The sequence below is a fragment of the Dendronephthya gigantea genome, unplaced genomic scaffold (genome assembly GCF_004324835.1).
Source record: "Dendronephthya gigantea isolate DGI-Jeju-01 unplaced genomic scaffold, DenGig_1.0 000006F, whole genome shotgun sequence".
In the NCBI taxonomy this organism is placed as follows: domain Eukaryota; kingdom Metazoa; phylum Cnidaria; class Anthozoa; order Malacalcyonacea; family Nephtheidae; genus Dendronephthya; species Dendronephthya gigantea.
In genome coordinates, this window is record NW_021163016.1 from 2,996,311 (window position 1) to 3,011,179 (window position 14,869).

At 37.6% G+C, this 14,869-nt stretch overlaps 2 protein-coding genes across 2 annotated transcripts; one reads left to right on the forward strand and one right to left on the reverse strand.

Moving 5' to 3' along the window:
* Window positions 1-4,121: 4,121 nt before the first annotated feature.
* LOC114516674 (mitochondrial import inner membrane translocase subunit Tim21-like) lies at window positions 4,122-6,994 on the reverse strand. The gene is made up of 6 exons (XM_028536210.1): window positions 6,566-6,994; window positions 6,252-6,314; window positions 6,068-6,165; window positions 5,752-5,825; window positions 5,409-5,508; window positions 4,122-5,136 (listed from the first exon to the last, which is right to left on the reverse strand). The coding sequence occupies exons 1-6, from the start codon at window positions 6,924-6,926 to the stop codon at window positions 5,029-5,031; spliced, it is 804 nt and encodes a 267-aa protein (XP_028392011.1). The 5' UTR covers window positions 6,927-6,994; the 3' UTR covers window positions 4,122-5,028.
* A 5,335-nt stretch (window positions 6,995-12,329) lies between these two features.
* LOC114516574 (ras-related protein Rab-22A-like) lies at window positions 12,330-14,678 on the forward strand. Its single transcript, XM_028536101.1, has 7 exons — window positions 12,330-12,636; window positions 12,725-12,804; window positions 13,349-13,430; window positions 13,526-13,597; window positions 13,679-13,789; window positions 13,867-13,972; window positions 14,060-14,678. The coding sequence occupies exons 1-7, from the start codon at window positions 12,559-12,561 to the stop codon at window positions 14,149-14,151; spliced, it is 621 nt and encodes a 206-aa protein (XP_028391902.1). The 5' UTR covers window positions 12,330-12,558; the 3' UTR covers window positions 14,152-14,678.
* Window positions 14,679-14,869: the final 191 nt, after the last annotated feature.

A 14,869-nucleotide genomic window follows, 5' to 3' on the forward strand; every position in this document is an offset into this window, starting at 1 on the left:
GTGTTCAGTACGGTGTCCATCTTAATTCCCTCATCTCCTTTTCCAACATCGGACAACCGATAATCAACTTCAATATCTTCTTTCGCAAAACCTTCATTATCCAACGAACCACAGGTTCTTGATTGAGCCACAACGTCACGTTGGATTGACGACTTTTGAGAGTTTCGACTTATGCAAAAAATCTTCAGGTAGACACAAAAAGTATAAACCAAACCGAATGCCAAAACACTCAAATACACAAAGAACAGATTGGAAAAATACCAAACTGTGTGTAAGGTCATCACCAGAATCGTCCAAACTACGAAAAGCGTAAAACTTGAATATATTAACAGCTTTTTTCGCATATAAACACGATGATAAAGAGGATACACGATTGCAAAAAATCTCTCAGAAGTTATAACTACCGTTGACAATAGAAAAGCGTAACCTAAAAAGACGCAGTGGATTGCTTCGGTAATATTTTTGAGAGTGCAGTTAAAATCTCCGTAGAGTTCCCACAAAATCATGACAATGAAAAGCGGTTGGCCAAAGAGGCCTTTGAACAGATCCAGTGATGCCAAAAGAAACAGCAACGTGTTTGAGACAGGCTGGCGAGCCCTCGTTCGGTAGAATTTGCAAACAATAAAAGTATTTGAAATCAAGTTTAGTAAAAATGTCGTAACATTCACGCAACACAGAGTGTAGACATTCGGTGCAATGCGAGTTATAGTGACGTTATGCTCTCCGGCTTCACTAAACCAACAATGAATTCCCCTTGACATTTCCGTGGATTCAACCAGGACACCTGCAAAAGTTCATAAAAAATGCGTCTGTGGTTGGTTCACATACTGTATATACATGCATTCTAATCTCATTCTCAATTTTAACTGGACAAATTCTGCACCCTTCAAATGATCTTCACTCCTGGGGGATACGACTATACAATCTGTTTCTCGATTCCATGAAACTGAGAATTCAGCGAATACAGACTGACAAGAATATTTCTCTTTGTAGCGCATCACATGAACGTTAAATACATATACCTCTTTTTGAAACAAACGCTGAACGGCTCGACAAAGTTTACAAGGAGTTAAACTTGAAATGCACAGACTGCAAAACTCGATGTTATAAGAAGTCATTGGCAGGTGTCGAAAATGATCAACTATAGGCCTCCAACTTTCGCCAATTTCGGGCGAGCCCACATTATCGGCAAATGAATAGCGAGAATATTATATTAACCAAAGAAAAACATTTATATACCTTAGTTTTCCGGTGAAGAGCTCGAGTTGTGTCGAAGTTTAGATCATAAACGCGCTTCTATATATCTCACATGCAATAAACATGGAAACATCGCATGCACGTTTAATATTTGATTAAGACTTTACACAATATACGCATAACCCGCACAAACACTGATATATCATGCATGCTAAACGAATTGACAGGAAGACCGCTTTTTATTGGCAATAAAACTGATTGAAGAAAGCTGCGTGTTGGCTGATTCGATTTAACTCTCATAAAAAATTAAAGTGCTTTAAATTTTTATTTTCTAACATTTAGGTCAACAAATGTATACTGAAATACGCGAAAACTAAGTTCTTTCGATTTATTCACTTAGTAATTTCAAGGATAACACATTTAGACCTTAACGTGCGTATGAAAACGCGTAAGTGGATAGCCTACATGACAGGCGGTCCTTAACATACTTAGTAAAGTAGAAATGCTGCCCTTAATACTGAATCCAATTGATTGCATAACGATGCACTACGGGATCCGTAACCCCGGCGTAACGTCACCTCTGTTATGGTCTCTCTTGTTGTGAGACGTTATACCGAGCTCGTTCACTGCTTGTATTGAAAGATGAAAAAACTGGCGGTCTCTTAGGAGCTGGTTTGCGTATCTGAAAATGCTCATTTCTGTAGCAATATATGTAAGGATTGATTACTCCACAAAAGAACATTACCGTCGTGGACCAGGGGTAAAGGTAGATCTCGAAGAATTGATCGTGACCTCGGATAACTTGGTACGCGAATGTCGAGAGAAGCGGAAGTGACGTCAGATAAAGTACACCAACGATGCTCAGCATTCGAAAAATGGTTTTCTTTTCTTTCGCGGTTAGGTTGAATGTTTGAATGGCGCAGCTGACTTTCTTTGAGATCATGTGACAGGGTGTCTCAGGTGACATTGTTTTTTGCTTCTTGTGTTTGTTGTTCTCGACCACGCTTCTGTTGATACCTATTTTTAAAATTTCATAGTAATTTAGTAATTTCTTCTTTACTCTGCAGAATTCGAGATATTGATCCGGTGTTACTACAGGAAGAAACCTAAACTAAACTAACTTTATTTATACTGGACAGCTCTATCAGTTCTAAATTGTTCTTCCTAGAGGTCCAGTAAAGATCATCTCTTATTGATCCAGTGTTACTACAGGAGGAGACCTAAACTAAACTAACTTTTTTTATACTGGATAGTTCTATCAGTTCTAAACTGTTCTTCCTAGAGGTCCAGTAAAGATCATCTCTTATTGATCCAGTGTTACTACAGGAGGAGACCTAAACTAAACTAACTTTATTTATACTGGATAGCTCCATCAGTTCTAAACTGTTCTTCCTAGAGGTCCAGTAAAGATCATCTCTTATTGATCCAGTGTTACTACAGCAGGAAACCTAAACTAAACTAACTTTATTTATACTGGATAGCTCTATCAGTTCTAAACTGTTCTTCCTAGAGGCCCAGTAAGGATCATCTCTTATTGATCCAGTGTTACTACAGGAGGAAACCTAAACTAAACTATAACTTTATTTATACTGAATAGCTCTATCAGTTCTAAACTGTTCTTCCTAGAGGTCCAGTAAGGATCATCTCTTTTTGATCCGGTGTTACTACAGGAGGAAACCTAAACTAAACTAACTTTATTTATACTGGATAGCTCTATCAGTTCTAAACTGTTCTTCCTAGAGGTCTAGTAAAGATCATCTCTTATTGATCCAGTGTTACTACAGGAGCAAACCTAAATGATCCTCCAATATACCGTTGATAGCCGACCATACCATCTTGTGCAAATCCTCCATTGTTTAACGACGCTCGCTTTCTTGACGTCGCTGTATCGCCATGTTGGATTATCATCTTTTGAGACTTGCGACTTACGGAAAAAATCTTCGCGTAAACAGAAAGAGTGTACACCAACCCGAATGCAATGATGCAAAAATAAACGACGTACAAATGTTTGAAATACCAAACTCTGTGGAAAAACACAACCAAAATCGCCCACGCTACCAGCAGAGCCAGGCTGGTATAAACCAACAGCTTCTTTTGCGAGTAAACTCGATGATACAGAGGATACATAATGGCAAAGAATCTCTCTGAAGTTATAACTATTGTTGTCAATAGGAAGGCGTAACCGAGACAAAGACACAATATTGCTTCAATGATGTTTCCCAAAGCACAACTGGCGATGCTGTGGTATTCCAATAATTTCGCCAAAATAAAAAGTGGTTGGCCTACCGCACCTTTGAGCAAATCCAGCGATGCCAAAAACAGTAGCAATGTGTTCGAGACAGGCTGGCGAGCCCTCGTTTGATAGAACTTGTACACAACAAATGTATTCGCGATCACGTTTAGCAAGCCTGTAATACCAGTGACGAAGCAGATTGCGGAAACATTCGATAGTGCACGTGCAACAATGGTAATGTTCTTATCTCCGGTTTTGCTAAACCAACATCGTAATGATTCTGTCATTTTTCAGTTGGAAAAAGTGTAACAAAGCACCTACAATAGTTTACAAAACACGCGTTGTAGTTGAATCATAAAATTTGCCGACCAAATCTCGTAGTAGTATTGCAACTAACCTATTGCAACGATTCTTTGCTGACAAATTCCACGTTCTTCATCACAACAAGAGAAACATTATAGACAATGGAAAGGTCAGAGGGACAGGGGTTTGTTCCCAGAGTGCAGGTAATAAGGGTGAAGTAAAATAAACATATTCATATATATTATTTAGGAAAACACAGTTTTCGATGCATGGGATAAGGTATTTTTTTTCTCAACTCTAGAGGCTAATATACATACCTTGAAACAAACGCGACAGCTTGTAAGGTTAAAATGACGAACAACAAAACTTGATCAGACAATGAGAACCCGTGGCAAGTGTCAAAGCTGATTTGTTCTCAATCTAGCTCCATCTTTCGCCAATTCCGGGTGAACAATTATTAGCAAATAAATAGCGTGAAAATTTTACTAATCATAAAATTTTTATTAATATCAACAGAGCAATGCGTCGGTTGTGAAGAGTTTGGTGAAGAATTTAGATTCTGAACGTGCGTTTCAATTTTCGCATTGTTTAAAGCACTGAATCGCAAGGTTTGAAGTGTGAACGACAAAAAAAATGATAGTCGATTATAGACAGCGCCGCTGCAACTGCACAAAATTTACAACTCAAAAATACATCCCAAATACATCCATGACAGTTGACAGGCAAACATCTTTTAATTTTATGATTGGCAATAAAATTGATTAAACGGAGTTGTTTTGCCGATATGATTATGTTTACCTTCATAAAAAATTAAGATCGTTTAATTTCGGCTTTATTAAAACGAAAATACCACACTCGGTCTAATGCAATTCATCTTCGAGGTTATTCATTTCGTTTACGAGGCACGAACGACGTTTCAAGTGCGAATAAAACAGGGAAAATTTAGTTTGCAGATGACGAACAATGATTCATCTTTGATTAAGAAACGAAGAGACGTAGATAGATATAGTTCGATAAAACTGTCGCTTTCAGTTTATTGCCCTGTATGGAAAAGTGATTGTTTGACTGTTTGTTTAGGATTGTCATTCAAAAACTGATAATTTCTTCAAATATATAAAATAAGGGTTTTTGCGAATAAAAAGGGCGTATTAAAACGTATTAATTTCTTTATTATAGCAACTGTATATTTTTGAATCAATTCTGACTCATCTCCAGCGGTTTTTAGTAGTTTCACTGATGCACTCTTTATTCGTTGTATAACGTTTTTTCTATGCCTCAAAAACTTCTCAATTATTTCAGCTTGTATCTGTTTCGTATCTGTTATCTTCGATGATGATCGTCCGAAATGGGAAGCCCTCCAGTTCAACAAAAATGAAACGATACTCATACCTTCTCGATGAAACCTTATTAAAATATACAGCGTTATGAGAATATTAATTCACCTAACAGCAAAATGACAGCTTCATATCCAGCTGCTTTTTAAGAAACATATAGCTAATGTTGCATTCAGATATTGTTTAGAGGTCAGCTGAGAAAAAGAGGGCGGGTGACGGGGTGAGCACTGCTGCTTGGGATGGTTTTAAATGAAACATATTTTCTGGTAAAGCACCTGGATGTCCGAGTCTGGGAAAATAATGTCTTAGGTCAATTCAATGCAGGATAGATGATACATCACCTGTTTGACATCCACATGAACCGTTCCTTTTCGATGCGTACCAGAAACATAGAACTTTACTCTCATGTAATTCTCTCCAGCAACTATGTACTCTTGAAAGCTACATGATCGAATGATATCTTGGTTTTTAGGGAAGGGTTTGAATAACAATGCTGATAATCTTATTACAAAATTTAGCATTGTAAACAAGTAGTTTCAGATGGGTTTTCAAGGATTGTGTGATAGAGTACAGCAAGCCATATTGACATATTAGTTAGGGAGTCTAACCATCAAATATATATGTACCACCACACATAACAAAAAGAAATTTTGGTGTGGAAGGTGGTGTTTGTACAGGTACTACCTCACATGTCGCCTTCGTCCACGCGATGTCTCTTCACCATAAGCTTTGATTGGCTCACCCAGGGCATCTAAAACCTAGAAACCCAGTTATAACTTTATTATTCTAAGGGTGAGATTCAAAGAATTAGACATACACAATAAAAAATATTCAACTCTTTTATTATCTGATACCATATCATATTGACCTAAAAGGGATTTCTTCACCCCGAGTAAAGATATTCCCAGGTTATGGGTCAAGTCTCACAAAACAAAGGTAACTGGTGCAAAAGGCATAATCCCAAAAATCTTTGCCTAAAAGCAAATGCATGAATGTATACCTCTTCATTTTGTTTCACTTTCTTTAAAGCATCAGCATATATCTTGTTTGGACTGCTGCTCAGAAATAATTCGCTCAACACATACCATAGCAGGGCTCCTGAATATTGAGACAAAGTATGCAAGCTGTGAACTTTGCATTCATTGCATAAAAAAATTCAAAACATGTACGCAACTCCACAATACCTGTGACTGCAAAACCAGCTAAAATAATAGCAAAATAACTGACATCCTTTCCTGCTTGAGCAACTAAGAAAAACAAAAGAAACTCCCTTCAAGTACACATTGATTCTCAAAAATTTAAACCCCTATCTAGTAATCCTGGCATGTTTGAAGATGCAAGAACTCTGTTAATGCAAGGTGGGATTATAGGTTATTAGCTACTGCCTACTGAAATATGCAATGGATGAGTTTTGGGAAGTATACAGATGGTTTGGAAGATCTGAGACGGAAATTATTTTCAATTTCAGTCTATATAGAGTACTGCTAGTCTACAATACCTTTTTGCGAGGTAGTGAGTGCTGTTTGTTGCTTTTCTGTCGATTCTACCAGCTCTTGAAGTGAGTCTGGTTTCTTTTTCTCCTGAAACCTCACACTTGCATTGCCCCCGTGAAATTGCCGTGTTATTGTACAAAAAGAACACAATACAAAGCCCTTTCTACGTTGCAATATATTTATACAATATTCTCGCAATGCATTGCTATTAAGTGTACTTGGTTTGTTCACGTTTTGACCATAATTTCTGGTTGGATGTGAGGAAAACACCGCATTTCGTAGCACAGATATGGAATTAATTGAAAAGGCCGAAGAATAGTTTACTTTAAAAGGATTTAGACCCTTGTTTAGCCAAAATATGATCATCTTTACATCATATTTTATTATACATCATGTTTCACCACTCTGTAGTCTGTACTCCATGTGATTATGCCGTGTCAAAGAACGACTAAATTGTGACTAAGTACGAGTGTTGTTTGAGAAAAACTCCCCCCGTCCAACTAAATTAGTCTATCAAATTTTATTTCACAATTGACATTGCACAGGGGGGTGAGTTTGATTGTTGTAAATGACTGACGGGTGCTTTTTATACGACAGTGTTCTGGGAATCGAACCCAGAAGCCAAACACAAGTGTTCTTAACAGTTGGCCCCAGACATGGACACTGTTTTCTAAAGCCAAACGAAAAGGAGGGAAACCGGAGTGCCCGGAGAAAAACCCTCCAAGGTAACCTGAATTTCAGGTTACCTGACCGGTGGTCCGAATTTGGTATTTTCATTTAGAAATCGTCCTCAATGACATGCGGTTCAGTTTTTATTCTATAATTTATTTGTATTTATTTGTCCCAGGAATTGCATATATAGCTATGCAATTCTTGAGCTTCGTCAACTGGATCCTGGTGGTGGTCTAACGTGCGCAGCGCGCAAATTATTCATTGCAAACAGCAGGCTGTTACGAATTTTAATTAAGCTGCGCTTTGTCCGACAATGGCAACAAAATTATTTCATTTATTCAAATGCTATGTTCATGCTTTTTTTGGAAATCTGGCATTATGGAAAGAAATGCTTCATATTCACGACTTGCATGCTTTTTTTTCATTTGAAACCGATGTAGACAACAACACTCTTCTATTAAGACATGCATCTCATGCACCGTTTATCTTTCTTTATACGTTCTAGGGATTACGGTTGATCAAAAATGAAGGAAATAAACGTTATCGGGCTCAACATGCAACTTACTCAATATGGCTAATCAATATTCAATAATGTTCCTCACCTTTTGCATCGTATAATTACCTTTGGTAAACAGTGTACCAAATTCACTTGCTCCATTTTCAAATCTGTTCTTTTCTTCTTCTTATCGACTGTTCTGTTCTTCTTCAACAACATCTCGACGGTTGGACGTGTAAGAAATTAAACAACATAGTAAGTGTGTCAAAATGCAAAGGCTCTTCAAAGGGATAACTTTTTAGGCAAAAGGTTACTATATAGTATAAACGTACAGTTAAATGCTATAAACCCCCAGATATTCCACATTATTTGAGTGCGGTTATCATGAATTGTAATATATATCACGTAATATAGGAGGTATATTTTCGTTCTTATAAAAACTTCTTTAAGTTAGACAAATGATTAGATTACGTTTATTTCCTTCATTCTTGAGATCAACCGGATTTTCAGAGCTTTAAACTACAATCCGAAAAATTAAGACCAACAAGGGAAACAGAAGAGTGCTAGTCTCCAAACATCAAATTGACAAATAGTATTTTTTCTTCATTTCAAACTGCATTGATTCGAATTTAAATGTTGAGAGACTAAAGTATAATTTTTGATGCCACTGACGGACGATTCTTCGAAGCGGTTGCATTATAACAGACTGGACAGAGAACTTATACAATCATATAAGCACTCGCGATTACTTTCGTATTAATCTAAAATTAGGCTAATACGAATTCGATAATATTTTCTCGCTGCGTGCGCGTCGCCCATGCATTCTAATCGCATTTTGTTAGTTTCATTTGAACGCTTTAAAGCCATCATGCATCTTCCGCAGCTGTTACGTCGTTTGGATTCACACGTATTCACACAAGTGACAAAACTAGCAACTTTTTGTACCGAAAAACGCCCTCATAAGAGCTCTGAGAATTTTCTTGTTTTCATGCAGAGTCGAAATTATTGAAATGTCACTTGATGTGTGAATATACTAGGTTAGACCACCAGAAGGAACCAATACCATGCACCATGCAACATGCACCATGCAACATGCACCATGCAACATGAATTACTCTAATCAATATACCAGTAATATGTACCTCAACCAGCCTCTACTTGACACCCGTCTTGTTGTCCATCATCTCATCCTGCGACGATCCTCCATCATATAATCCCGCGACGATCCTCCATCATATAATCCCGCGACGATCCTCCATCATATAATCCTGCGACGATCCTCCAACATCTGATCCTGCGACGATCCTTTAACACAAAATTGTGAAAATTATGGTATCACTAATTTCCAGGTCACAAAATCAGTGTAAAAATCAGTGTAAAATGCTTCACTCAAAACCCGATTGTATACCTTCGACATCTTCTACGCCACTTCTCCAAGGCCTTCGCATTGCGCACGCGAATACAAAATTTCATGCACGTTTTGTGGGAAATATTCATCGTTTTTTAATGGTCCTGAAAAAACTAAAACACTCGACTATTATCTCCTTCTAGAAATACAAATTCTCATGCATTTTTATGTTTTAGGCGCTCTGTGAGCGATATTTTTTGTTCCGGACTATTGTCGTTCAAGATGGAGAAACTACAAGTGATTGGGGCCCCAGAATCACTTGTATTTTCTCCGCATGCGCTTGATACGACTAGGTCAATTAATCCATGCAAAAAACCGCAATCCGAAAAGTTGAAAATCAAGGAGGTAAACAGAAGAGTGTTCAGCATATCTCAGCTAAAAAAGCCAAATCCCATGCATATTTTACTCATGCATATTTTCATCGAAATCGAGTCATTGTATTTGCGTGCATAAATGTCGCCCAAGGCAGCTCCGACATCACTCCACTCCGACGATTCTTTCGTTCTAGAAATAAGAAAACTTGGAAGTAGAAAACACGCTGCGAAGTTTGAAGTATAAAGCTCAGCAAATATTCATGAATATTAAGTGTGGTTGCCTTTTTTTATAATATCAATAGAACAATACCTATTATTCGCTTCGAGCCAGCGTTTGTGTTTCGCCTTCCCCATCTTTCGCCGTGGTAGTTCGTTCTGAATTGAAGTAAGGAAAGAAAAACAAAATCAAGTTAACAGCTCACTTACATTTCACACTTTGAACCGAAATATACAAGATATAACAGTGAAAATTGCAAGAATATGCCTCCAGTCGGTAGCTATTCAAATCAACACGGCCGGATTAGTTCATTTGCAAAGTGTGAGACAAGACTATCAAGATCAAGCCAAGAGATTCTTTTAACCAACCATGATCATGTACCTGAGAAAGATTCTTCTAACTTTTCCTTGTGACTTCTTCCATGCAGTGATCCTTCCTTTATCAAATCTGACTATTCTCTTGAATTTAACCGCCTTATATTACCTGAAAAACACTCGAACGGACAAATGACTGTATGCATCGATGACAATCATTCTAAGGCTTGTTTTCCACTTCAACCGTATCGTAACGTAACGTAGCGTATTTCTTTGTTTCCGAAGTATTTGACCAGAACTAATGACTTTAAAACAATGAAATACGCTACGTTTCGCTACGATACGGTTGAAGTGGAAAACGGCCTTTAGGATAAGTGTGAATCAGGCTTGAGGCATGTTTTAAACCCCATGTTTGTTAAAAGCGTCGGATCAGTATGCGGCATCTCAGTTGATTAACTATTGTTTTAAATGCGTTCGGCAGATTTGACCGGAGATTAATCAAACAAACTTTTGCTGTCTCAGGCCCTGGTCAAACTAAGCCTCACTAAACATCTCATTATCTACGGTTTGAATTGCATTCGACGTGACCCCTGAAAGGTTCCGTTTAACCAAGACCTCAAGGTAATACGTTTTGCATATTTAAAACTATTGTTCGTTGCAGATAAATACCAATAAAACTCCATTCCGCGGATAAATGGACAAAGGTGTATTGTATGAAGTCAGTTCACTGTTTTTGTCTGAAGAAAACGAAGCCCGAGAACAGAGCTATCTTTAAAAAGGGGGAACGGGAAATTGGGGGTAGCCTATGACTGACAAATAAAATATATAGCCATTTGAAAAACCTCATTTGTTTGTGCATGGCAAATACGACCTTGGTCATATTCGCCGGAAAATGGCAAATACGACCTTTGTCATATTCGTCGGAAAATGGCAAATACGACCATGGTCATATTCGCCGAAAAGTGGCAAATACGACCATGGTCATATAAGCCGGAACATGGCAAATACGACCATGGTCATATTCGCCGAAAAATGGCAAATACGACCATGGTCATATTCGCTGGAACATTGGAAAATACGACCATGGTCATATTCGCCGGAAAATGGCAAATACGACCATGGTCATATTCGCCGGAAAATGGCAAATATACGACCTTGGTCATATTCGCCCAAAAATGTTTAATACGACCATGGTCATATTCGCCGAAAAATGGCTAATACGACCAGGGTCATATTCGCTGGAAAATGGCAAATACGACCATGGTCATATTCGCCGGAAAATGGCAAATACGACCATGGTCATATTCGACGGAAAATGGCAAATACGCCCATGGTCGTATTCGCCATTTTCCGGCTAATACGACTATGGTCGTATTCGTCATTTTCCGGCCAATACGACCATGGTCGTATTCGTCATTTTCCGGCCAATACGACCATGATACGCCCATGGTCGTATTCGTCATTTTCCGGCTAATACGACCATGATACGCCCATGGTCGTATTCGTCATTTTCCGGCCAATACGACCATGGTCGTATTCGTCATTTTCCGGCCAATACGACCATGGTCGTATTCGTCATTTTCCGGCCAATACGACCATGATACGCCCATGGTCGTATTCGTCATTTTCCGGCTAATACGACCATGGTCGTATTCGTCATTTTTCGGCCAATACGACCATGATACGACCATGGTCTTATTCGCTGGAAAATGGCAAATACGACCATGGTCATATTCGCCGGAAAATTGCAAATACGACCATGGTCGTATTCGCCGGAAAATGGCAAATACGACCATGGTCATATTCGCTGGAAAATGGCAAATACGACCATGGTCATATTCACCGGAAAATGGCAAATGCGACCATGGTCATATTCGCCGGAAAACGACTAATTCGACCATGGTCGAAATCGCCGGAAAACTACTAATTCGACCATGGTCGAGTTCGCCGGAAAACGACTAATTCGACCATGGTCGAGTTCGCCGGAAAACGACTAATTCGACCATGGTCGAGTTCGTCGGAAAACGACTAATTCGACCATGGTCGAGTTTGCCGGAAAACGACTAATTCGACCATGGTCATGGTCACACTTGTACCACAGAGCCTCAACTCTTTAATTAACAGAGAGGACCCTGCCCCTGCCCCAATGGGCACACCAGTGCTGGCTGGCTTCTCTATGGGCAATGGGCCAGGAAATTCAGGAGAGGTGGGTTTTATTGTATTGCAATGAATTTCCGTATTGCAATGAATTTCTAAACTGAAATTATTTCAGGTATTTTGATTTACCACAGTTTTAAATATTCTTTTCAACATGACGTCATTAAAGTAAGAATTAAGAAACAGGAAGCAAAACACACCAGTTCGCCATCTTTACTTCATATTGCAAAATATACCAGGAAACAAGATTCATACCAGGCTACTATATTTCCTAGTGATATTACATAAAGTCATAAACGACGAATGAAACACAGCCTGATAGAAACGCAGAGACCTTTTAAAGCCCAGCTTTCGTTTACTGTGCGGTCGAAAATGTAATCGTTTTCGTGCCCGAAGAAGAAACGGCAACAACAAAAGAATATGACGAACGTTCGATCAAGCAGTATTTCACATCGTGGTGGAGACTCTATGCGCGAAATTAAAGTGTGTTTGCTAGGGGTTAGTTTAAATTCTCTTTAAATTGATTAATTCTTCTTAACGTAAAGCTGTCTAATATGCATTGTTCTTCTATTAAATTTTACATAAGGATACTGGTGTTGGAAAATCATGTTTGGTTTTGCGATTTGTATCAGATAGATTTGAAGACAGATCGAAACCAACTATTGGGTGAGTGTACTGTACAATGTACGTACGTTATCTCTTCCCACCAAACGTTGAACAGTACGTTTTTCTGTTTAACGTTGATTCTGGTATATAAGTTCAGCTCGGTGTTTTATAAAAAAAGGCTTTTATATAACACCTGACAAAACGTGCGTATTCAATATAATTATGAATTGAAACTTTACAGTACGTGAAGATATTGCTTTAATGCTTACTATAATAATAAGATAGAAATGCTTCAACTAATTATTGCTTGGCTATGTTGATTGGTTGGACACCATGATTTTGGGATAGTATTAATTAAACACAGTGTGCAAGCACCATGCAATTTAAGGCCTGATGGTTGCAATAAAATTAATGGGTAGAATGTATGGATAGAATATGAATAGAATATGAAAATTTGTATGAATATGAATTTAATTGAATGAATGGATAGAATATGAATATTTTGTGAGCATGCCTTATGTGATATAGGGTAACCTTAATATCCTATCTGGAGTAATAGCCATTCAAGTCTATTTTACGATACAGTTTTTAAATTGTTGTGTAGGGCTTCATTTATGTCAAAAATGTTTGTTGCTGATGAACAAGTTTATAAATTTCAAATATGGGATACTGCTGGGCAGGAAAGGGTGAGATGATCTGCATGATACATTTTGAGAAATTTGCCAAATGTTTTAGGTTTTCAAGGCCTGTTGTTGAACTTTCTAAACATTGTTTGTTTCAGTATCGAAGTCTAGCACCCTTATACTACCGAGATGCCAGCGCAGCCATCGTAGTGTATGATATAACTAACCAGGTGCGTAATATAGCATGGTACATATGTTGTTTCAGCACTTTCTGGATTCAATATTCATTCTCTTTTTTTTTCTCAATACAGAGCAGTTTCTTTGCTCTTAAAGATTGGATTAAAGAAATTAAAAGATATGGACCTAATGAATGTGTCGTAGCAATTGCTGGCAATAAGTGTGACTTGGAAGACCAAAGAGAAGTAATTAAATTAGCTTTTTTATCAACCTTAGTATTTGAAAGATGGTGGCACCTGTAACGAAATTTTTCTCCTTTTAGATTGCTACAGAAAGCGCAAGAGAATATGCTGAAAGTGTGGAGGCAATTTTTGCTGAAACCAGTGCTTTGTCAGCTAGAAATGTTCAAGAACTTTTTATAGAAATTAGTAAGTACAAAAGGGGATTTTTCCTGATTCGAATGCTTCGATCAAGTTGGTTATAAATACTTATAAACTTTCTCTCATTTTTTTTAGGTCGACGACTTCCACAACCAAATTACGAGAAGGTCTCTACCCTTCCAACACTCACTGAACAGAATACGGAAAGACAAAAATCATGTTGCTGAAGACATGATTTACCTTTGAAATAAATCTAGCGAAAAACCTCCCAAACACTGTGAAATTTAGTTGCATGAAAAATCTAGTAAAAATAACAAATTTATGCTTTATCTAGATTATATTATGCAACTGATCATAAGATTGATATTTTATCCAGGTTAGAATTGCAGCTAGTTTAATTTGCACAACTGTCAAGAAACATTTAATGCATGTTTCATATAAGTGTGTTTAACACTTAGATACATACATGTTCAAATGTGACAACAAAAAAAGTTTTTAACATGCACCAATTCTAACATTTATTCTTTATTAGGTAGATAATTTATATGTGGTCATTTATTGACCCTAATATTAATCGAATGCAATATATCCTGCAGTTTAAATTTGTGCTGTGTTTGTCATCAATGTATTTCTTAAATGTTTATATTATGTGGCATTTTTGTGAAGTCTGAGTATGTTATGTAGATTTTTGTTGCCTGCGAAAATGTGTACATCTTTTGAATGCTGAAAATATAAATTTATGGGGACTGTTTTATTATGACTGAAAAAAATCAATAAGTGACAATAACAACCATTTATCCAGGACCATTACTAATTACCAATAGACCTTTTGTTATAAATGACGTCAAACGCGGAAAGTCTGATGTTACATGAAATTTGATTGGCTCCACAAAACTATCGAGCCAATCAAACTTCGTGTAACATCAGACTTTCTGCGTTTGACGT

What these genes read in the sequence shown, in the direction of transcription:
- LOC114516674 (XM_028536210.1), bottom strand. Translation starts at nt 6,926, where the DNA reads ATGATCATATTTTGGCTAAACAAGGGTCTAAATCCTTTTAAAGTAAAC. An exon ending in AGCTGGTTTTGCAGTCACAG is followed by an intron (nt 6,166 to 6,251) that starts GTATTGTGGAGT and finishes CTCAATATTCAG; the next exon opens with GAGCCCTGCTATGGTATGTG. An exon ending in GGACGAAGGCGACATGTGAG is followed by an intron (nt 5,509 to 5,751) that starts GTAGTACCTGTA and finishes TCGATCATGTAG; the next exon opens with CTTTCAAGAGTACATAGTTG.
- LOC114516574 (XM_028536101.1), top strand. Translation starts at nt 12,559, where the DNA reads ATGACGAACGTTCGATCAAGCAGTATTTCACATCGTGGTGGAGACTCT. An exon ending in TGTATGATATAACTAACCAG is followed by an intron (nt 13,598 to 13,678) that starts GTGCGTAATATA and finishes TTCTCAATACAG; the next exon opens with AGCAGTTTCTTTGCTCTTAA. An exon ending in AGAACTTTTTATAGAAATTA is followed by an intron (nt 13,973 to 14,059) that starts GTAAGTACAAAA and finishes CATTTTTTTTAG; the next exon opens with GTCGACGACTTCCACAACCA.